The sequence below is a fragment of the Mustela erminea genome, chromosome 6 (assembly GCF_009829155.1).
Source record: "Mustela erminea isolate mMusErm1 chromosome 6, mMusErm1.Pri, whole genome shotgun sequence".
In the NCBI taxonomy this organism is placed as follows: Eukaryota; Metazoa; Chordata; class Mammalia; order Carnivora; family Mustelidae; genus Mustela; species Mustela erminea.
The window spans coordinates 52,372,306-52,396,212 of NC_045619.1; the positions used below are offsets into that span (position 1 = coordinate 52,372,306).

Below are 23,907 nucleotides of genomic sequence, written 5' to 3' on the forward strand. Positions count from 1 at the left end.
TCTGTTATCCTTCCTTTCCAAATGTTATTCTCTTTTTACTACACTCTCCTACATAATGAGCATTTTTTGAGAGGAGAATTGGATACATACAAAAAGTCAGAAACATTGGCCTGGTTGACTTTGTTCAAGAGACCCACTGAGAGGACAGGTTTTTCTCAATATTGAATGAAGCAACTCCTTTCCAAGTGTTACCTAATTAAATGTGAAATTTGTGGTTGTGGTTTCTGACGTATGGACTTCTTTAAAAGGATCTATATTTCCAGATGTGTTACTTGGTATCGGCTAACTTTTACAGTGTGTTCTTCACAGTCCTCATTCACTTTAAGATCTTTTATTATAAAATAGCCTGAAGGCAATCATGCATATTTCATACCAAGAAAAAGAACTGTTCTATGTACAAACATAAAAACATACCTGAGACAATGAAAACATACAGTACATGGTTAGATATTAATGCCCTGGGAAGATGTTTGGGGGTTATAATCACCCAGATCCTTTCGTTAGGAGGTTCTATATAGATCATGGACTGGTGTGAGTTTGTTCACTTGAAAGTGAACCCCAAAGGAAAAGGAAAGGAAAGGAAAGGAAAAATCTATCACCAATATCATTGAAAATTCTGTATGAATCAGATAATAAAGGATACATATTATAAACGTTTGATCTTCTCACCATGCTTTTACAGGTTTACCTTTTGTTTCCTCCCCACCAGAGTCAAAGAACATACTTTAGGTGCTCCCTGCAATTCTGTCATTTCCCAGTAGGGGGCGCTATTGCATTAGAAGCTGCGCCAGTTGCAGCATTACCCGGGTGGGCCTGTGTTCCTTCTGTACTTTCAAGACGGGGTTTTGTTTTGTTTTGGTTTGTTTTTAACAAAGTCCTGTATATGAATATTTTCTCTCTAAACTCTTACGGAAATGAGAGTTGAAGAAAAACAGAATGCTTGCAGGATAGTCTTTTTACCCACTGTCTTCAGAGATGGTTCATCCTAAGTGACATTTCTTGGAGGATGATATCAAAGTCCCAAAGTACGAAATGCATCTCGTAAGTCATCAACCTCATACAGGGGCTGTAAAGAAAGAAATGAACCCAGTGGATGCATTTGTAACATTGTGGAAGGAAGGAAGTTGGGGGGAGTATAGGAAGAGGACAGGAAGGAATTGTACCAGAAGGAAAACAGAATCCTGAGGAGAGTCCAACAGAGAGACTTGTGGGTGATGAAAAGAGGGAAAGGGAAGGGCATCTCGGTAGAGGGCTCTGAGATGTGAAACAGAAGCGCAAACTCAAATGTAGGAGTAACTTTATGTAACTAAACATAAAGGAAGGTTTTCATCAGAGGAGAAATGGAGAGTGATACCCGCACACACATGCACAGGCAATGTCAAAAACATAAGAAAGGGAAATATAAGGAGCTCCAGGAAAAGATGACTTCGGAGGGAGAAAGACAACGAGAAGCGAAGAAGCCCCTTACCAACAGAATGCGTCGAAGCTGTCTGGATAGTCGGACGGAATTTTCGTGCAACCCCTCCCAGGCTTTGAAAGTTTTTTCACGATTTTCCACAAAAGTATTCCAGCAATAAAAATAATCTTTAAAAAAGGAGGGGAATGGGGCAGATAGTTCAGATCCCAAATGGAGAGGAAAGAAAGAAAACCCTGCCTCCCCCCCCCTACTTAGATCTCATTTCCCACAAAGTCGAGTGTCCATGCCCTTAATTTTCTTCCTACTATTCTAGTCAGTTTTTGGCTGAATCCCATCCCCCACCCGGCCCCTCTGATTTTTCTCCTGAATTGCAGTCCCGGCCAGGTCCCCTTCGCACCTTTGAAGGTCATGATGGCGATCTGGACCCCGGCGCGGTGCAGCCGCCGCAGCCCCTCGGGCTCAGCCTTGCGGTCCTCGCAGAAATAGAGGCGCGCGGTGAAGATCCTCAGGCTGAGGTTGGGGTACCCTCTCAGAAAGTCGGCCACGTGCCGGGCACAGTCGTAGCAGGGGCTCCAGGAGGTGAACCAGGTGACGCGGTAGCAGCGGCCAGGGTCCAGGTCCCAGTCGGAGATGTAGCGGAGGAAGAGCAGCTCCACGTGGCAGCCCGACTGCAGACAGAGCAGGGGACTTGAGTGAGTGACGTTTAGTGACCTTTCCTGCGGTGCTGGCAGCTTAACGGCCACGAATTCATCTGCCTGCAACAGTCAGCTTTTTTAGGCTGTTTGCATTTGGGCCTTAGGGTTACAATAAGGCTGTGGGTTTTCTGTCGAACAGAAAAGCAGGAGGATGCGCTGGGCCGGCTGAAGTAGCATCACGGTACCCCAGAGTTCTGAGTTGTGTCTGTTGCTCTAACATTTAGGAAACACACCGGACCACTAGGGGGCGGTAGGAAGCGTGGTTGAGGACTGGAGGGGGTAGAGGCCAACAGGGAATGTTGAAAGAGAGGTCACAGGACTGATGTGGGTTCAGAACAATGAAATAATGTGTTTGCTCATCGTATGATCCCTGTGATTGTAATAATCTCACAATAGTGAAATATAGCAAGTCTGCCTAGTATGGCAGAGAAGTCATTAGTCCCAGATCTGAAGATCTAGTTTCCATTTCCAGGTGCCATTACTGAGGTGACTGGGACAACTCACCCAACTCTTGGATCTTCTAAGTCCTCACCAGTAAAATGGGCTTGTATCGATTGCGAGGATTAAATGAGAAGGAAATGAAGGGTCGGTAACTGCAAAGCCTTCTCTACTTAGAATGTGTCTCATCACCAAACAGGAAAGAGATTAGAATGTAAAACAATTGCAGTGAGATAATTTACGCAAGACAAATGGAGGCAAAGGAAATTGAAGAGTAAAATAAACACTTCACAGTGAGCCAGACAATGTTGGTCCACCTACAGATTATGGATTCTTCCCTGGGATCCCACCTAAATCAGATGTTGCTGCCTGTTTTGAGACAGGGAATACTCATTGGCAGAAGTTTATGTAAGCCCATCTGGAGATGGTGAAGTCGCTTGAAAATGTAATTCTCTGATCTTCCAGATGCAATCTAGAGATTGATTGAATCAGTCAACCAATTGAGGCTTCCCCGAGTATTCTGGGTCTCACCATACTGAATGTACTCATCAGCCTGTGGTATATGTAAGCAGGAGGGACTAGATATCATTTGGAAAACAGAATTGAGTCATTATTTTTTGCTACTTTTTCCTTAACTTTCAAAAATTCTAAAAATTTGTTTTTATTTAAATTTAGCTTGAATGAGCTGATAATATTCTTCCAAATCTAAGTTTGGATTTCTTCCTTAATCTCAAAGGCAGTTAGGATGCTGAAGAAAGTGAAGGAACATTTGGGGGCAGTTACTCTTGGCATTGAAGCAAGGGGTGGCAGTAATGTGCCCAGCATGATCGGGGAGGACGTGAAGTGGCATACTGTGGGGGCATACTTATTGTGGTTTCCTGGACAGAAAGAAAAAGATTTCTGAAATCTGGTGGAGACCTAAGTGTGAAACTGGCTGAAAGTAGTACTCTCTGTAGATGGTTCTCCCATCCAAGTACTAACTAGGCCCGACCCTGCTTAGCTTCCGAGATCAGACGATATCGGGCGTGTTCAGGGTTGTAGATGGTTCTAAAAGTGCCTGCACTCTAGCTTGGAAGCAATTAACTGATACCTTGTTTCGAAGGTGACCGAAGTCCAGTGAAAAGGAGGTGGCGCTATCCCGCCGCTTCACCACGTAGCACAAGTAGGTCTCATGGCGACCCTTAGCCCAGCGGACATTCTTGAAATGGTAAAGAAATTTCCTCTGCTTCATCAGGAGGCTGTGGGTGAGGAGAGGGAGGAACTTTCAGGAGCACCACTCACTCTCCGCTCACTCCTGGCTTTCCTCCAGCTCTGGATTTCCTCCAAATCTCTAATGATTTGAGCCATACCAGAGAAGATCCTCTTTCTTACCTTGCTGCATACCTGAGACCTGCTGAACTTGGAACCCCTTACAAACCCCTCTTCATGCTTATATTTAAGACCAGTTGAGGGCACCTAGGTGGCTCAGTTGGTTAAGTGTCTGCCTTCCGCTCAGGTCATGATCCCAGTATCCTGGGATCGAGTCCCACATCGGGTCTTTGTTCAGTAAGGAATCTGCTTCTCCCTCTGCCTTCCACTCCCCCTGCTTGTGCTCTCTCCCTCTATGACAAATAAATAAAATCTTAAAAAAAAATTGAGACATAGCCAGAACCTCCAAATGGTATAACTTCATAGGATAGTCTCCTCCCATAGCTGTCTGTTACATGCTGACAACTTGGACTTAAAAACTTGTTCCTTGGTTCCATAATATTTTCAAAGTTCCCCTCCAAACTCTACCTAAATGTCCAGTATGTACTTCAAACCCAACATGGTCAAAACAGTAATTCCTAAACTGTCCTCTGTCCTGGCTATCCTGTCTCTTTATTTTTTCATCTCAAATAAAAGCTTAGGCTTAGGCTTATTTGAAAAGCTTGGGCTTATCTTTGATTCTTCTCCTCCATATTTAATGGTCTAAATTTATTTATTCAAATCTCAATTTTTTTTTTAGTATTTTTATTTTCTAAACCTCCAAATATTTCTTGTTCATATCTGCATTATTCCCTCGGTTCACGGTTTCAGTCTAAGCCCTCAATCTTCTTTAGGTTTATCTCTTGTCCTGGCTTTCTAAGCTGGTCTGGTTTCCCCCCAGTCCCTCCAAAAGAACATTCTTCGTACTGTGCCAGAGCGATCTCACAAAGCCCCAGGTGTGACCATGTCATTTCTATGCCGAAAAATCCCCAGTGAATCTCTTGTGCCCACAGGATAAATCCCAAACTCTAAGGTGGTATTTAGGCCAGTTTTTACATTTGATCATCAAATCGACATTTCTTGCTTCCTTTCCTGCTACTTTTCCCCTTACTTTCCCTATCTTCAATTGCCTATGCAGCTGATCCCTTGGCACTAGTATCTGATCCTGTGGGTTTTTTTTTCTTTCCAGTCACCTAGCTGATGCACTTCCTCTCAGTGAATGCTTTCCTACCTTTTTCGTTGGACAAAACTTATATATCCTTCAAATCCAGTTCACAATTCAACTGCTCTTTCTCACCCTGCTATAGAAAAATTTCTAGGCAAAAAACTGAACACTGACAGCAACAAAAACCCCTCCTGTAGCTTCATTCTCCAGTTTACCTAGTTTATCCCTGTCAAAGCTCTCATCATCTGTTACCAATTGATCACTGACATCTCTGTTTTCTCAATTGGATTTTCTGTGTTTTGAGGCAGAAAGTATCACTTTATGAGAAAAAAAGATAAAATAAAATTTTTTAAAAAATTTAATTTTAAAAATGTAATGATTTACAGTGTCTAATGATAATTCAATGTAGTGTCTAATGACAATTATGTTAAGATTTTTTCTAGTCTTTTTATAAGCATGTTTACACGATTTTGATTATACTGATCTCATGCAGTTTTGCATCCTGCTGCTTTTTTAACTCGGCAACATAATCCATTACTTGTGTCCCCCACATGTGGGGACTCGTTGCTCTAATTTCCTGATGCCTAGCAGTGTTTTGCATGTTGTAAGCACTAAATTGAATTGAATTTGTAGAAATACTCTCAGCTAGCCAAAGTTTCTTTGCAGCTGTGGACGTAACACAAGCTATACAATGTGGTTGATACCAAAGCACTAGTGATGTCTCTCTGGTTTTTGTCCCTGGTCTTTTCCAGAAATGTATTTACCAAGTTGTGGAGATAATGCTGCCACCTAATGGCATTGAGCAGAAGTGCAGTAAACTATTGAAAAAGTAAAGACCTAGGCAAGGATTTGAATACGGTTTGCTGGCAAGAGAATTGAAACTTTTTCGCCTTCATTTTTTTTTTTAAATACACTGAGGTATAATTTACATACTTCACCCATTTAAAATGTGCAGTTTTATGAGTCCTGGCGAATGTAAACACCCAAAAGTGGAACCACAATTGGGACACAGAACATTTCCAGGGCACCCCTCCCCAAAATTTGCTTATTTCACCTTTTCAGTCAGTTCTACCCCCCCCAACCACTAATCTTTCTGTAACTACATTTCTCTCCACTTCCTAGAATTCCATATAAATCTTACATTATCTCTTCCTTTGTGTCCAGCTTCTGGCACCTAGCATAATGAATTTGAAATTCATTTGTTGTGTTGCATGTATCAGTAATTTGATCCTTTTTACTTCCAAGTAATATTCTATTGCATGGCCATAGCTCATTTACCCATCTGCCTGTAAACGGACGTTTGGATTGTTTCCACTCTGGAGCTATTGTGAAGAAAGCTTCTACAAAACACGTACCAGTCTTTGGGGGAGGACAGACGTTGAGAATTAATTTTAAAGCAATACATGTGATAGACCGTGAAGTTAAAAGTTAAATACCCAAGTGTCAGCCTGATGAGTTAAGTAAGCAGGAACACACTTTTTATAGCTGGCTCAATTTAAATGTCGCGCTTCACACACAGGACGCTTACTGAAATACACTTTAAATCCTGAGGCAGAGAACTAGATTAATCACCAGTATACACATTATACCAAACAATATGAAAATTGTTTAATCATATTGTTTTGGAATTCAGTTGGCAGGAATCTGACATGAATGCTAACAAAGATCTAATAATCGCTGTCTTTATTTTAAAATGATAATGTTGCTTTTGGGCAGCACATGTGCTAAAATTGGAATGATACAGAGAAGATTCGCACAGCCCCTGTGAAAATCACATGCAGATTCATGAAGAGTTCCATATTTTTTTACCAAGATCATGAGTTTTGATGGGGAAAACATGCCAAGTTCTCATATACCAAAAAATAAAATAAAATAATTGTATATTAATCATCATAGCACTTACCACCATTACTGTTACTGTCAGGACATAATTTGCATATAATCATTAGCATAAATTGAATACATCATAAGTGCTTAATCAGTACTGAAGTAAAAGGGGGAAAAATCTCTTGGGGCTCGGTTTTAAACAGATTAAGCATCATTCCTCACTGATAAATTTCTTTAAACAGTTAATGTACCCTTCTGGGCTGTATGTCTGAGAAAAGGGTGGAGGGTACTGTGTCAGGCAAAGCAGGTGTTTTGGGGGTGTCTGCTGTTGGGAGAAAGCAAAAGTGTTCTGGGAATATAGGAAAGGACATAGCACAGCTAAGGGAATTCAGATGGCCTTTAGCTTTCTGCTCACACAAAAATCCGTCGTTACTGTTTCTTTCAGAAGTGACCAGTCACAGTGAAGCAAATTGCCTATGACCTTTTAATTAACTTTCTTGGTCCCTCACTTTCCTTCAGCTGTAGCTAGGAGCCTGTTTCAAGGACCTTGCTCTCTTAGTTTCTCTTCTGGGTACAAAGGACTTTGTAGGGGCAGTTTTTCGAGCTCACAGTTTGACAGCTGCTCTAGACAGCTGTGCTCCCTGAGGCAGAACCTGCTGCATCCCCAGCAATGCAAACTGGAGACAAATGGGTTAAAAATAATCGTGACCAAGTCCTCTCCTGTCCTGTGCCATCACTGGTGCCCTCTGCAGATATCCTTTTCCCTAATGATAATTACATATTTCCCTTTTACTCCTGTTGAATTTCGTCTTTTCTCCTTGTTGCCTTTGAATTCCAACTATTAGTTATCGCCTAGCATTTCATGTACAAATATTTTCACTGAACCCTTTACCTCTGACTTACACCTCAGATTAATTTTCGATCTCATTGCAAGCTGAGCAGACAGTTGACATTTTCGTCCTCAAGAAAATTTTCTGAAAACATTAGTTTTCCATTAAAAATCTTAATTCTGGAGACACCTGGCTGACTCAGTTGGTGGAGCGTGCAACCCTTGATCTCGGGTTTGTGAGTTCAAGCCCCACGCTGGGTGTACCGATAGATTACTTAAAAATACAATCTTTAAAAAAATTTAAAGAAATAAAAATCTTAATTTTATAGTGTAAATTCTTTGTCAAAATTAAATTGAGGTAAAGTTTATGGATTAAGTATTCTCATATTTTTAGTAATCATAAAAGTAGGAATAAAATAAATTGTGGTAATAACTTGTCATAAACTGCATGTGAAAATATTGTGTAAATCTTATTAAATACATTTTAAGAAATATGTTAAGCAGGGTCTGAAGAAATTGAAAGACTAGGTAGATAGTAAAAATGCCATTAACAGCCCAGTAATTGGAACTATAACATTAAATAACTTGACTGATTTTTTTCTTCCCGGAATAGATATATACCATCATAGTGACTTTCAAGCAATTTTTAATATTGGCACTAAAAAATAATTTCCTTACTATGTAGCTGAATTATTCAGTATGTAGCTAAATTATTCAATAAAATCTCCCCAGGAAGGTTTACAAAGTCCTTTTGCAGTTCAATATTTACAAAATTATTATTACAGTTTCTGCTACTGTTCTTAGTATACTGTATTCTTGTTATTACCTTTCCATGATTTGGATGTCTAAACACTTGCTATGTTAATATTACCATAAACTAGTTCTAACTGCAGTATGTGGCCATACGTGGTGCATGACAGTTGAGTGTGGAAGAGAGACAGAACAGAGAATTACGCAGAGAGCATGTAAGATCTGAACAGATGAGACAGCGCCTGAAAAAATAAATGCACATATTGACCAAGCAGTGAGTCAGATAGTGAGAGGAGAGAAAGGGATAGCTACCGATCTGAAAACTCAGATTTACTCTGAGAGAAAAGCCAGGGCAACCACCCATGAAGAGACTGCTTTACCTGTCCATAGTGGATTCCATAGTGTCTTTCTTAGTCTTAGGCATGGAAAGGCTTGCCTCAAGTCCTGCTGCTTCACTGACTCTGTCTGGTGAGGCATTGGCCCCACACATTCAAATCTGAGCTTATCCTCGTAGGCTCCTCCTCCCAGGCATCATCACTACCAGGTACCCAACAGCCTTCCTCCTGTTTGGGTCCAAAAATGGTAGGTGGGGCTGTCAGAGGCAGAGTCACGTGGGTGCATGATCGAGGGCTTCTCTGCTTAGTGTATAGGTTCCTATAGGGCTACAGCTCTAAAAATCCAGTATAGACTCCACAGGTCACAAAGATCAGGAGCTAGTAGCTGTAGACACTTCAGAAATTGTATACCTAGTGACAAATAGTATCTTTAATTCTTTTTTTTTTTTTTGAGATTTTTTGTCAAAAAGAGAGTATAAGCAGGTAGAGTGGCGGGCAGAGGGAGAAACAGACTCCCTGCCCAGCAGAGAGCCCTATTCGGGACTCGATCTCAAGACTCTGAGATCATGACCTGAGCAGAAGGCAGGCACTTAACTGACTGAGCCACCCAGGCACCCTGCATCTTTAATTTTAAAAGCATAATAATAATAATGTTCATTTAAATGGCATCTTACACTCTGTTAGCTGGAAGTATCTATTCCCTTCCTTACGTGCACACTGTCTCTCAGTCCCAAAGACCAGCACTAAGAGCTCCTGCTTTGCAGCCAAGCAGGTGAAGTCAAATGAATTATATAGGACTTCAGAATAGAAATGTTGCCTCCTAAACTAATGATTTTTTTCTCTTTCTGATTGCACTACAAGAATGACTAGAAGACTAGATGATTGATTGCACAAGAGTAATTTTTGTAAAAGCTGTCTTTTCCACGAAAGCCATATATTTTGAATTGAGAAGCAGCAGCCTCCCCAACCATTAAAAATGTTTATTTCATCAGACAGAACCAGCATCTAAATGACTGCATTAAACTTGGAACACAGGTTGGGCTTTTCGAATAAAAGGCTTTAAATTTCTGCCCTTACCCGATTTGGTCTATTAAAGATTTTGCTTCTCCCTCCTACCTCAGTCTGTATGCATTCTATTTCTTCACTCAGTAGAAACTTAAAACCTAACTACATGGTAGAAGCTGGGTGCTCGGGATGCAGTGGTGAGGGATGCATCGAAGATCTCAGCTCCCTTCTTGCCTCAAGGCTTTAAGTACCATCTACACATTGATTCCCAAATCTCTAGCTCCAGCTTGAACCACTTCCTTGAGCTCAGGATAACTGCAAGCTGCTTCTGCCTCAGCATCTCCATTTGAATATCTGATGGACATCCCGACCAAACTAAGCACCTGTGTTCTCTCCACACACCTGTTCCTTTTGCCATCTTCCCTATCTTGGTGGTAACATCATCCCTCCCATGGCTCAGACCAACCTGGCAGTCTTCCTTGATGGCTCTCTTCCTAACTCTACTTGCAGAATAAATCCATATCTGACCACTTTTCAGCACCCTCAGGTCTGAACAACCTGGATCGCTACATTTAGCCTGCCAATTGGTCTTCCGGCTTCACTCTCCTTAAATTACAGTCTGTTCTCCACACAGGAGTCAGAGAAAGCTTTTTGTTGTTGTTGTTGTTTTAAAGATTTTATTTATTTGTGAGAGGAGGGAGGGAGGGAGGAAGGGGCAGAGGGAGAAGGAGATGCAGACTTCCTACTGAGCAGGGAGCCAGATGTGGGACTTGATCCCAGAACCCCAGGAATGTGACCTGAGCCGAAGACAGATGCTCGATGGACTGAGCCACCCAGGCGTGCCATTGAAACCCTTTAGATCATGTCAGTCCTCTGTCAATACTCTCCAGGTCTCCCCATTCTCTCGGTAATAGCCAACAGCCTTATATGATTCACAAGACCCTCTACCATCTGCCCCTGCTTTACCTCTAAATTTTACCTTGAGGAGCACCTGGCTGGCTCAGTTGGTAGAGCTTGCCATTTTGCATCTAGGGGTTATAAGTTTGAGCCCCACGTTGCATATAGAGATTCCTTTAAAAACTAAAATCTTGGGGCGCCTGGGTGGCTCAGTGGGTTAAAGCCTCTGCCTTCGGCTCAGGTCATGATCCCAGAGTCCTGGGATCGAGCCCCGCATCGGGCTCTCTGCTCAGCAGGGAGCCTGCTTCCTCCTCTCTCTCTGCCTGCTTCTCTGCCTGCTTGTGATCTTTGTCTGTCAAATAAATAAATAAAATCTTTAAAAAAAAAAAAAAAAAAAACTAAAATCTTAAAAAAATGATCACCTAAGTCTAAAAAAATGATCACATAAGTCTAAACCATAGAAGTTTAGCCTTTCCAATTTGGCCTACTCCTCCCTTCTTTACTCTATCAAATCTTGGACATTAAGGGAAATTTCTGAAGTGGGATAAGGCATGGAACAGCTAGTACTTCTGAGTACTTATCATGGTTAGACATTGTACTAAGCACATTAAAGACAAAGTAAATGTATTTAGGAAACCTGTGGTGGGGACAAATCTCTTGCATGCCCCTGACTTGTGCTCCTGGTCACTGATTTGATGGATTGCAAATTCTACTTTGCTTCCCTGGTGGGTACCCAGACAAGGATGGCCTAATGCCAGTTCACGCTCAAGGACTCTCTAAGGTGGGCATGGATTTAATGTGGGGAAGCCTCACTTCACTTCACAAGGCTCTCTCTCACTCGCCTCCGACAAACCACACCAAATACGAAGTACAGCAGATATCAATGAAGTGTTGGCGAAATCCAAAGGAGTAATACATGTGAAAGAAGTATTGAATTAATAGGCTAATTTTGGCTCTTTATAGTTTCGGAAAGAATTTCCAGAGAATTCTGCTGTTCACAGGACTCTGCTCAAGACCCCATTCCTGCCCTCCAGGCTACTCCTCTCGGTCAAAAAGCCTCTTTTTCTCACTTCCACAGGGAAACTCGACCTTGGATTCTTCTGGATTATTCTCACCCCTGGATCCTTTTCCTGTGTAGACATTTATTTCTCCAAGTCTTTATTTCTGAAAAAGATTCTGAGGGCACCAGAAAGAGGATAGCCAGTTACCTTTGGCACTCTGAATTCCATGGAACGAATGGGAAAGGGGAGAAGGACACTTCATAGATTCTTCAGTGGAGACCAGAGTGGGGCAGGGCCACAGGCATTCTGATCCCTTTAAATTGTCTCCTTAGATAAGAGCTGGGCCTTTACCATATTTTCATCCAGTTGTCCAGAGAATTGCATACCCACCCACACACATATACACATCCTCCTAAAAGATAAATATTAATTTTAGAGATGGTAGTATATCCAAATCCAAAAATTATAAATTCCCCAGAGGCCTAAATGATATTGCTGCTGTACTTTTCATGATTATGCCAAGCTGTATTAGCTCCCTTTATGTATTCTCTCATCAAATTATTCCCCTTTATTCCAGCCAGAAATAAGAAAACTGGCTCATTGCTGACCCACATGCCTCTTTGTTTGGTTTTGGTTTCACTTGTTTTCATTTTGCACAATTCTGATCATTTCTAAGTGTATAATGCAGTGGCATTAATTATATTCACAAGGTTGTGCCACCATCACCACTGTTTCCAAAATGTTCTCATCACCCCATAAAGAAACTTCATAACCACTGAGCAATAACTCACCATTCCCTCTTTGTACCTCCTGGTAATCTCTGATCTGCTTTATTTATTTATTTATTTTTTTTAAAAGATTTTTATTTATTTTATTATTTATTTGACAGAGAGAGAGAGATCACAAATAGACAGAGAGGCAGGCAGAGAGAGAGCTTGATGTGGGTCTCGATCCCAGGACCCTGGGATCATGACCTGAGCCGAAGGCAGAGGCTTTAACTCACTGAGCCACCCAGGTGCCCCTCTGATCTGCTTTATTAATTTGCTTTCTCTAGATAGTCCATATAAGTGAAAAACATACAATGCCTGTCCATTTGCATTTGGTTTCTTTCACTTTGTATGTTTTCAAGATTCATGGTTTAGCATATATCAGAACTTCATACCTTTTTATGGTTTATACATTTATAATGTCCCATTGTATGTACATAGCACATTTTACTTATCCATGCATCTGGACACTTGGGATGTTTCCACCTTTTGTTATCCTGTGTAGTGTCCCAGTGAAGATATGCATACAGCATGAGACCTTATTTTCAAAGTAGAAGTGGATGGGGCGCCTGGGTGCCTCAGTCTGTTAAGCGTTTGCTTAAGGCTCAGGTCATGATCCCCGGATCCTGGAATGGAGCCCCGCATTGGGCTCCTTGCTCAGTGGGGAGCCTACTTCTCCCTCTTCTTCTGCTGCTCCCCCTGCTTGTGCTTGTGTGTGCTCTCTCTCAAATAAATAAATAAAATCTTTTTTTTTAAAGATTTTATTTATTTATTTGACAGACGGAGATTACAAGTAGTCAGAGAGGCAGGCAGAGAGAGAGAGAGGAGGAAGCCGACCCCCAGCTGAGCAGAGAGCCTGATGCGGGGCTCGATCCCAGGACCCTGGAATCATGACTTGAGCCGAAGGCAGAGGCTTTAACCCACTGAGCCACCCAGGTGCCCCTAAATAAATAAAATCTTTAAAAAGAAGATTTATCAAACTACAAGTGGAGTCACCTTCTGAATAACATAGACATAGGAACACACACACATACGTAAAAGTTCTGGGGGCACCTGGGTGGCTCAGTTGGTTGGGTTTCAGCGCGGGTCGTGGTCCCAGGGTCCTGGGATCGAGCCCCGCATTGAGCCCTGCTCCGCAGGGAGTCTACTTCTCCATCTGCTCCTCCCACTCTCTCTCCCTCTCTGTCAAATAAAAAACAAAATCTTTAAAAAAGTTCTGGCCGAGGGGTGCCTTCCTGGCTCAGTCGATACAGTGTGCACAACCCTTGAATTCAGGATCGTGAGTTGGAGCACCATGCTGAGTGTAGACATTAGGAAAAAAATAAGATCTTAAGAAAATAATTCTGGAGGAAACTGTGATCATTTAAAAAGATCCAGCGGCTCCTCACATAAGGGCCCTCCTTTCTGCTCAGCCTTTGGCTGGGGATAGATTTTCATTCCACTTTTCATAAGCTCAGTCAATACCTGAGAAGTAGAAAAGCTACTCATGACGTCTGAACCCAAGTCAGCCATTCTTCCATACTGTCGATGCAATACTGTCAGGCTGGTAAAACCAGCCCAATAGAATCATGATCAGGTTGACTGTATCAGCTCGGGAATCTTTATCAGAGCTATAGAGGATTTTCCTCCCTGTATTCCTATATCACTTAGAACTGGGCTTGGCTAGATATGTCAGGCAAACTCAGTGAATTACTTATGGAAGTTAATAATTTCTCTCCCACGTAAAACATGTAGGTGTCTGGCAGGGAACTTATTTATTTTCTTTTTTAAAGATTTTATTTATTTATTTAACAGGGAGAGATCACAAGTAGGCAGAGAGGCAGGCAGAGAGAGAGGGGGGAAGCAGGCTCCCCGCTGAGCAGAGAGCCCGATGCGGGGCTTGATCCCAGGACCCTGGGATCATGACCTGAGCCAAAGGCAGAGGCTTTAAGCCACTGAGCCACCTAGGCTCCCTCTGGCAGGGAATTTAATCTAAATCTAATTGAAACATGCATTTTGGAGCTCTTCATTTTGTCAACAGTATCTGTGGGTCATGTTTTTGAGCCGGAATGTTTTTCTCATCTCTCAGTTCAACGATGGGGTGTGAGTCTCAGCCAGGCACCGCTGGGAAATGAAATGTTGCATATCGGGAATCATACAAAAATAGGGGGTGTGGGAGAGGATACAGGAAGGTGGCTATGGGGTTGCCTGGTTAAAGTCAATTGGTGGAGCATATGACTCTTGATATCCAATCTGGGATATAAGTTTGAGCCATACATATTGTGTGGAGATTAAAAGTGACTATGGAGTCAGTTTCTGCAAACTGGTTTCTGGAGCAGAATTATCTGTGAATACTTACTTGATTTATAAAGTAGATTTGTTATGGTGTTGGAAAAATCTATGAACACAACGTAAGTATATTCTTGGATATCTCCTGTTTGAAAATCTCTTCAGTGTAGAGACTATGAAAAGATTTCCTCCAACAGATGTAAAAGTTTTAAATGTTTATTACTTGAAAATGAAGGTTCTGAGAGCACCTGGGTGGCTCAATGGGTTAAAACCTCTGCCTTCGGCTCAGGTCATGATCTCAGGGTCCTGGGATCGAGCCCCGCATCGGGCTTTCTGCTCAGCAGGGAGCCTGCATCCTCCTCCCTCTCTGCCTGCCTCTCTGACTATTTGTGATTTTTGTCTGTCAAATAAATAAATAAAATATTAAAAATAAAAAAGAAAATGAAGGTTCTGGAGAGACAAAAATATGTTTTCATGTTCTGTTTGAAGGCGGTATTTGAAAAGCTCTTGTAAGTTACAAGCACGATACTTGAAAACTGAAGTTCGTTCAATTAATATTTATCGAAAGCCTACTATGAGAGATTATAAGGCTGAGCTTTGAAGGGGAACAATGACACCCATTGTAGTTCCTCAAGGGGTTTGTAGTTTTGTTTAAACTTTCCAAAGTAGACAAAATACTTAAAGACCACATAAGAGAATTAAATATCGGTGAAAGATCTAAAAATTACAGTCAGGGACACCTGGATGACTTGGTTGGGTGTCCAGCTCTTGGTCAGCTCTGGTGGTGGTCTCAGGGTCATGGGATCTGGCCCCATGTTTGCCTTGGCCCCATGTTTGCCTGGCACCCAGCGTGGAACCTTCTTGTCCCTCTCCCTCTGCTCCTCCCCACACTCTTTCTCAAATAAATAAATAGTGAAAAATAAAAAATGAAAAATAAAAATTATAGAATCATAATATTTCAGAGTTGAGGAACCTTGGTGTATATCTGGCCCTATGCTTCTCAAAATGACATGCATATTTAGAGATACACTTAAATATGAGGGCATGACAGTATATTAGATCCTAACTACAGGATAAATATGTCATGCTATCCTGGAACATACACGTTTTCCAGAGAGTAGGGAAACAGCATTTTTTAAAATTTTATTTATGGCCCCACTCAGAAAAGACTGCACCAAATACCTTTTGTGTTTTTTTTAAAGATTTTATTAATGTACCTGATGGAGAGAGGGAGAGAACGAGAGCAGGAACACAAGCAGGGGGAGTGGGATAGGGAAGGCAGGCTTCCCACCAAGCAGGGAGCCTGATGTGGGGCTCAATGCGCGGCCCGATTTGGGGCCGGATGCGGGGCTCCATCCCAGCACCCTGGGATCATGACCTGAGCCAAAGGCAGATGCTTAACGACTGAGCCACCCAAGTGCCCCTGTATTTTTTTTTTTAAAGATTTTATTTATTTATTTGTCAGAGAGAGAGAGGAGCGAGAGTGAGCACAAGCAGACAGAGTGGCAGGCAGAGGCAGAGGGAGAAGCAGGCTCCCCGCTGAGCAAGGAGCCCGATGTGGGACTCGATCCCAGGACGCCGAGATCATGACCTGAGCCGAAGGCAGCCACTTAACCAGCTGAGCCACCCAGGCGTCCCATGCCCCTATATTTTTTAAGCAAATAGCAGAGACGTAGATCACCAGCTTTACTTTTTTAAACCTAAGCTTAACATTACATATTTAAACAATTGTTAGAACTTACTAAGTTGCCAGCGGTCATAAACAACTAGAAAAAGATCCTCAATTTACGTTAAATGAGAAATGTATTACTATTAACGCATTAATATCTCTCACTACTAAATACCGAAAGAAAAATATTTTTGTGAGAGATTCTTCCTGGCAACGTTAACTTCACAGCGTATGAAAAAATCCTGGCCACCTTGGATTACGTTTAATAAAAAAAAAAAAGCAAACATTATTTGAAGTAGAATATAATATGCACATTCATTTTCCTTACATGTATGGCTTTTCCCCAGTATCCTGTCCCACCCTCATGTAAAAAGTAAGGGTTCTCAAAACATGAAAGATTTAAAAAATGATCCTCCCTTGTATGCCAGGCTCACAAATGCAGTTTCTAATAGAGCATCATGTAAATGTTAAGAATGAACATTCCAGAGAAATTTCAGCCTCAAGTGGGTTGTTTGGGATTATATCCTCAAATCGTCAGTATTTATTACTTTTTTTTTTTTTTTACTTTGAGATTTTATTTATTTATTTGAAAGGGGGAGAGAGAGCACACTAGCACACAGAGGAAGAGGGAAAAGCAGACACCCTGCTGAGCAGGGAGCCCGACTTGGGACTCCATCCCAGGACCCCAAGACCATGACCTGAGCCAAATGCAGGCGCTTAACTGACTGAGCCACCCAGGTGCCCCCATTTTACTCTTACGGGGGAAATTTGAGGAACAGTGGCTCTCTAGTTCTCCATAGAAAGCATGAATCCTGGGGTGCCTGGGTGGCTCAGTGGGTTAAAGCCTCTGCCTTCAGCTCAGGTCATGGTCCCAGGGTCCTGGGATCGAGCCCCACACCGGGCTCTCTGCTCAGCGGGGAGCCTGCTTCCTCCTCTCTCTGCCTGCTGCTGTGCCTACTTGTGATCTCTCTCTCTCTCTCTGTCAAATAAATAAATAAAATCTTTATTAAAAAAAAAAAAGAAAGCATGAATCCTAAAGCATCCCAAACAGTTATCTACTAACCTCTTGTATAATTGCAATAACCTGACATGCGTCATCCACTGAATGCCATGAGCTCGGGTGGCTGCTGGTGTGAATGTGAAAGCATGGTACTTGGAGCATGTGGAGTACTCCTGGTCAAAACTTCAGTATCCTCTGTCCAGGTCGCAGAAGTTCCATGAGCAAAGACTGGGACTTCGTGGATGTGCTTCATTTGTTTTAGCAGCAGTGAGTAGCTTTGTTTGGTTTGAGTGATGGCTCATAACAAAACAAGAATGACAGATAAAATTGAGATGTTATTCGTATTTTATGTAAGCTTTTAAAAAATTTTTATTTATTTGCAAGAGAGGGAGGCAGAGAGAGAACACTTGTTGAGTGCCTGCACACAGGAGCAGAGGGAGGACAGAGGAAGAGGCAGAGGGAGAGGCAGAGGCAGAGGCAGAGGCAGACTGCTCATTGAGCAGGAGCCCTACGTGGGGCTCGATCCTTGGATCCTGGGATCATGACCCAAGCCGAAGATAGAAACTTAACCGACTGAGCCACCCAGGTGCCCCTCATGAAGGCTTCTTAAGAAAAGCTTTTTTAAAAAAAAAAAAAAAAAGATTTTATTTACTTATTTGACAGAGAGAGAGAGAGATCGAGATCACAAGTAGACAGACAGGCAGGCAGAGAGAGGGGGAAGCAGGCTCCCCGCTGAGCAAAGAGTCCATCGCAGGGCATGATCCCAGGATTCTGAGATCATGACCTGAGCAGAAGGTAGAGACTTAATCCAATGAGCCACCCAGGCGTCCCTAAGAAAAGCTTTTGAACAAAGTTCTATACCTTGCACAATGGTTATAAATAAAAAGCTACTGAACAGGCATGATTTGCCCAGCATAAGAAAAAAATGTTCCCCCAGAAGCTTCATTCCCTGTTTCCCTTTCTTTTTTTTTTTTTTTAAAGATTTTATTTATTTATTTGACAGAGAGAGATTACAAGTAGGCAGAGAGGCAGGCAGAGAGAGAGAGGAGGAAGCAGTCTCCCTGCTGAGCAGAGAGCCCGATGCAGGACTCGATCCCAGGACCTTGAGATCATGACCTGAGCCGAAGGCAGTGGCTTAACCCACTGAGCCACCCAGGCGCCCTCCCTTTCTTTTAAAGGAAGGAAAATTCCATCTCTTATAATTACAATAACATTTTTCATTCCTGGGCATTTGGAGTTGGTGCAATTAAAAAGACCATTTTGTGAGGGGACATTTTGCTATTTTTAAAACTTATCTTCCTTACTAATTACCTTCTCCCCTCACCAACTTCTCTTGAAAAACCACAGGACAACCTGGTTAGTTTATTTTTAACAAAAACAACATGACTTGGAAATTATGCCTCTGGTGGCTGAGTGAAGTTTTGGACATCTGGACTTCACCACTGCTGATTTTCACCACGGGAAGCCCGAGGTGAGGTTTCACTCTGGCCAGCATGTGAGGCCAAAAGGCCCCCTGGGAATCCTTGAGGGCACACATTCCTGGGTCTGTGAGCCAAGATGCTCAGATAATGACTCCCCAGACCACTATTTTTGGACACCAGGTAGATTGTTCAATATGATACTTTCTTGTTTTTGAAAAAGCCCAAAATGGGATCCGTGTGGGTGAAATGTGGTTTTGGGAGTGCTCTAACTTCTGCATTTCCTGATTTTTGTTTTTCTCAGTTGGCTGCCAGACACATTACTGAATTTCTCTGGGGTATGAACAAGCTGAGGGACAGACCTTTAAACATATACAGGAATTACTCACTCAACTTCTGTGCAGCTGCCCAGGTCTCATTGAGGTTGCGAGAACAAACAAGTATTCATCAAAAGCCCAGGGATGGCCAAAGGGCTGAAGAAAAAGTTATTCTCGATGGGAAAAGTCACAAAAGAAGCTTCACTGATCATGCACATAATGAAAAACAGTCCAGAGCAGTGGGACGAGCTAGGTTTTGAAATGAAGCACGTTGAGTTCAGTTGTCGCTGCCACTTCCTAGCAGAGTGTTTGAGTACGTCTGTTTCAGTTTCCCCACATGAAAAGTATGAAAAAAAATTAGTATTAACAGCTAATCTTTATTATGCACATACCCTTTGCCAGCTTCTGTGCCAAGCACGTTGCATATATTAAGTACAAGAGGTGGGGACTATCACCCCCATTTTCAGACATGAACACTGAAGCTTAGATATGAAACTATCTTGCAGGATTCTTAAACATAATGTAAGCAAGGGACTCTAGTACTGCCTAGTGCATGGCAGATATTCTATAAAGAACTGGTTTTATAAAATATTTTATAGAACTGATCTATTTAGAAGGCCAGATATTTAAAAAATATCAATGGTAAGCGTCACGTTACGGGAGCGCATCTTTTTCTGATGAGTAATAAAATGGGAGTGAGGAGTTTTGCGGTTCTCACACTACAGTCTGAGTGAGTGTCTAAAATTGCAGATTCCAGGATTTAATCCCCAAAGAGTTTATTCAGCAAGTCTGGAATGTAGCCCAGGTTCTCTGCCTTTCTGACAAGTAGCCATTCATTCCAAAGCAGGTGGTTCATTTGGAACCTAATTTGAAAAATATTGGCCTAGTGGAGCTCAAGTCTCTCCAAGCTCTAAAAGTCTGTGTTTGTATGACTTCACTCTACAATTTTGTGTTTGTATGACTTCATATAGTTTTGAAAAATTGGCAAAGTGTTTGCTTCATGGCTCTTTAGCCAGTTGAAATGCCAGGGAAAATTAGAGACGCTCCAGATAGCATGGAGATCTTTTCTCTTTTTGTGGGAAGGTGCATTCCAAAGACCAAATCCCATGTTCTTTGTTTGCTCAGTGATGTAATACAAAGAATGATGATTCCAGTCTTGACAAAACAGCTCTGAACTGGATAAGGGACAGTTCCTGAAGAAAGTATACCATATTAAAAACAGTATGTTACCTATGGAATCGCCGTTCTCTCTCTTTCTCTCTAAATGGTCCTGAACAGTTGAAATCAAATCACCCTCTGCTCAAAGGAAGTCCTGGCACCATACTGGCAAATCCTTCCTCTGTTTTTATAGAGTCTGTGCTCATTATTGCTTTTCTTCTCAATATTTGTTCTGTCACTAATCATTAAATCAAACCCTCTTGGTTTTATTATATTCAGTATTCTTTCTTTTTTTTTTAAATTTTATTTATTTATTTAACAGAAAGAAAGACAGTGAGAGAGGGAACACAAGCAGGGGGAGTGGGAGAGGGAGAAGCAGGCTTCCTGCTAAGCAGGGAGCCCGATGCAGTACTGGATCCCAGGACCCTGGGATCATGACCTCAGCCGAAGTGAGCCATCCAGGCACCCCTATATTCAGTATTCTCGATGAGATTTGAGAAACAGCTACTTGATACCAGCAGTTCCAAAATGTGGTTGGCCTGGTTACCTCCTCCCCCGCAAACTCTCACATCTTTCCTGCTCCTCACCCGTACATTGGCTGAAAGTACCAACAAAGATTTCTTTCCTTTACCAGAGGGAGACTGGAAGAGCCAACTATATCAGGAACAGTAGGAGAAAAACACTAACTTATCCAATACACTCCGTGTTTTGGTTAATTTATTAATAATTTATTTTGGTTAATTTACTCTGCAGGGTCCTGTCTCCCACATATCCCGAGTACTTTAGACCCCCCTCCACAGGTTCCATAGAGCAGGTGTGGTTACAGCATATGAAGAAGTGAAGTCAAAGTTCTCCCTAATGAGATAGTTGCTGTGGATAGGCTCTATAGCTAGTTGTTTATGCTCCGAAGAAATAACCTATTTTTTAAAAAAAACTTTATTTATTCATTTATTTATTTGTTTATTTATTTATGTATTTAAGAGAGAGAGAGAGTGAGAGAGAAAGAGAGTGCCTGCATGAAAGCAGGCAGAGGAGCCAAGGGGAGGGAGAGGGACAAGCTGATGGTGCTGAGCTCGGAGCCTGACGTGGGGCTTGAACTCTTGAACTCGGGACCCTAAGATCATGACCTGAGCCAAAACCAAGAGCTGGACACTTCATCAACCGAGCCACTCAGGTGCCCCTTCATACGTATCATTGTAACAAACATGGCTATGGCAGGCACAAAAGATCAGAGTATACAATTCCATTTATATTAAATATCCAGAATAAGTGACTCCCGAGAGGCAGAAAGCAGATTGGTGGTTTCCCAGGGGCTGGAGGGAGGAGGAATGGGGAGTAACTGCATAATGGATGTGGAATTTTCTTTTGGGGCGATAAAGTTTTGGAAGTAGGGGGGAACCTGGTTGGCTGATTCAAAAGAACTTGAGAGTCTTGACCTTGGGTTCATGAGCTGGAGTCTCATGTAGGGTGTAGAGATGATTAGGATGAGTAAACTTAAAAAAAAAAGTTTGGGAAGTAGTAAGTACAATGTACATACCGAACATCATTGAACTGTACTCATTAAGATAGTTTTATGTTAAGTGAATCTCAAAAATTCTTGATTAATTCAGACTTCAAGGACTGAACAGCCAGAAAAAGGAGGAGAGTGACTAGTAATGGGAATGGGAAGGAAGAACTCAAGTTATAAATGGCGGGGCACCTGGGTGGCTCAGTGGGTTAAGCCTCTGCCTTCACCTCAGGTCATGATCTCAGGGTCCTGGGATCGAGCCCAGCATAGGGGCTCTCTGTTCAGCAGGGAGCCTGCTTCCCCCTCTACCTCTGCCTGCCTCTCTGCCTACCTGTGTTTTCTTTCTCTGTCAAATAAACAAATAAAATCTTTTTTTTTCCTTAAGATTTGTTTTTAAAGATTTTTTTTTTTTTTTTTTTTGACAGAGATCACAAGCAGGCATAGAGGCAGGCAGAGAGAGGAGGAAGCAGGCTCCCCACTGACCAGAGAGCCCGATGCGGGGCTCAATCCCAGGACTCTGGGATCATGACCTGAGCCGAAGGCAGAGGCTTTAACCCACTGAGCCACCCAGGCGCCTCAACAAATAAAATCTTACAACAACATATAAATGGCAACTTCGCTTGACCAGCACTTAGGAAGTAGGTGCTCATGGGAACTGAAGGCTGTGGGTACAGCTGTACAAAATTAATGGCCTCTTTATTTCTGACCAGGAGAAGCATAATGAATTTGTAGTATAAACAAAAGCACTGTTTTATCTCTAATCAAAAATCAAACCTGGAAAGAAAACAAGAAAATGTATGCCATTACTGGAAACCCAAGGTGTTATTCCCAGCAGAAAGAAAGAAGCTGAGTAACAAAGAAGTGATTCTAATTAATCTCCTTGAGAGAAGGCACCACGTCCTCAACTTTGTACCCAGCACTGTCCCAAGCATAGATAGTCAAACATTGCTGGTGGTCTGTCAGCTCCTGTTCTCACCATCTAACTCGGTTAATCTTACAAAGATCCTAAGCATTTGGTATCATTGAGTTCTGTGAGGCATGGAAAGATTAGGATCATAATGGCAGAGTTAGGATTTGTACCCAGGTAGTTTAGCTCCAGAGTTTGTGCTCTGAAACACTTGCTGTATTTCCTGAAGGAATCAAAGAAACAATAATAAAAAGACTAACTAGTCAGCAAACATATGGATTTTCTTTATCCTTCTGAGGAGAGGAAAATACATGAACCTCTTTGGCATTTCCCATGTTCTTTCTTCCAGCCAGATCATAGCTCTCAACCACTGGGTGTCTGCAAAAAATTCTCGAGTGACCTAGTTCTTGGGTAGTCTATGGTGGCGTGTGAAGGCAAGCAACACCTGCTTTCAGCTTTAACTTTGAATATGGGAGTGCACACATATCCCTCACCAGGCAAAAAAGTGTTGGGCGCCCGGGGATAAACAAGGAAGCAAATAAGTAGGATTGTGCCAGCTAGCTCTAGTCTCAAAGCCAACCTTCAGTCTCTCCTGTAAAATTGCTGACCTTTAGCAAAAATGATTGTACACCTATCTTTGGCAGTGGTGATGTCTGAAGTTAGCCTTTGAGGGTATGCTAATCATGTGGAAAAAATTCCTGTTTTTCCACCAAGAACGGACTAATAAAATTTGGTTGTCTTAAGAATCTTTTTTTTTTTAAAGTATACTGGAATTTTTGTTCCAATTTTTGGAAAACTCTAGACTCCCTCAGAAACCTTTTGCAACTCATTTCTGACTTTTTTAAAAAAATTCTATTTATTTATTTGACAGACACAGAGAGAGAGGAAATACAAGCAGGGGGAGTAGGAGAGGGAGAAATAGGCTTCCTGCTCAGTAGGGAGACTAATGCAGGGCTCCATCCCATAATCCCGCCCCACAATCATGACCTGAGCCAAAGGCAGACACTTAAGACTGAGCCACCCATTCACCCCACTCATTTCTGACTTTAAACACCTTTGTCTTTGAATCTTCTTTCTGCAATGGAACGAACATTAACCTAACTCGTGAGTTCAGCCGTGTTTCCACCACGCTAAATTTTATGAAGTCATTAGCACCTCTCCACTTCTCAAAACCTTGCTCCCTGTCAGAAAAATAGAAGCCATAATCCCTTCAACCGCCCACCTCCTGGGGTTGCTCTCAGAATGAAATATGAGGCTCATAACAAACAAACAGCCTGATTAAAAAATTTGAAAGTTGGGGCGCCTGGGTG

The 23,907-nt window shown here is 42.1% G+C and overlaps 1 protein-coding gene and 1 non-coding gene across 4 annotated transcripts; one reads left to right on the forward strand and one right to left on the reverse strand.

The window, feature by feature from the left end:
* Positions 1–312: 312 nt before the first annotated feature.
* AICDA (activation induced cytidine deaminase) lies at positions 313–19,298 on the reverse strand. 3 transcript variants are annotated; one of them, XM_032347172.1, is made up of 6 exons: positions 19,098–19,298; positions 17,354–17,587; positions 3,641–3,788; positions 1,815–2,085; positions 1,469–1,584; positions 313–1,066 (listed from the first exon to the last, which is right to left on the reverse strand). In XM_032347172.1, exons 2-6 carry the CDS (start codon positions 17,386–17,388, stop codon positions 1,013–1,015), a joined length of 624 nt encoding a protein of 207 aa, XP_032203063.1. In that variant the 5' UTR covers positions 17,389–17,587; positions 19,098–19,298; the 3' UTR covers positions 313–1,012. The 3 variants fall into 3 exon arrangements, with proteins under 3 accessions (XP_032203063.1, XP_032203062.1, XP_032203061.1); XM_032347171.1 differs by lacking the exon at positions 19,098–19,298 and having other exon boundaries at positions 17,354–17,614; XM_032347170.1 differs by lacking the exons at positions 17,354–17,587; positions 19,098–19,298 and adding an exon at positions 8,729–8,810.
* Positions 6,645–6,747, forward strand: LOC116594593. Its single transcript, XR_004287305.1, has one exon. It is a non-coding gene; the product is annotated as a U6 spliceosomal RNA (small nuclear RNA).
* Positions 19,299–23,907: the final 4,609 nt, after the last annotated feature.

Bases quoted from the DNA above. Each gene is read 5' to 3' on its own strand.
- AICDA (XM_032347170.1), bottom strand. From the start codon at position 8,772: ATGCCTAAGACTAAGAAAGACACTATGGAATCCACTATGGACAG. The intron at 3,789-8,728 runs GTAAAGCAGTCT...CCTCACCCACAG, and splicing joins ATGGAATCCACTATGGACAG to CCTCCTGATGAAGCAGAGGA. The intron at 1,585-1,814 runs GTGCGAAGGGGA...CCTTTTTTAAAG, and splicing joins CGCCATCATGACCTTCAAAG to ATTATTTTTATTGCTGGAAT.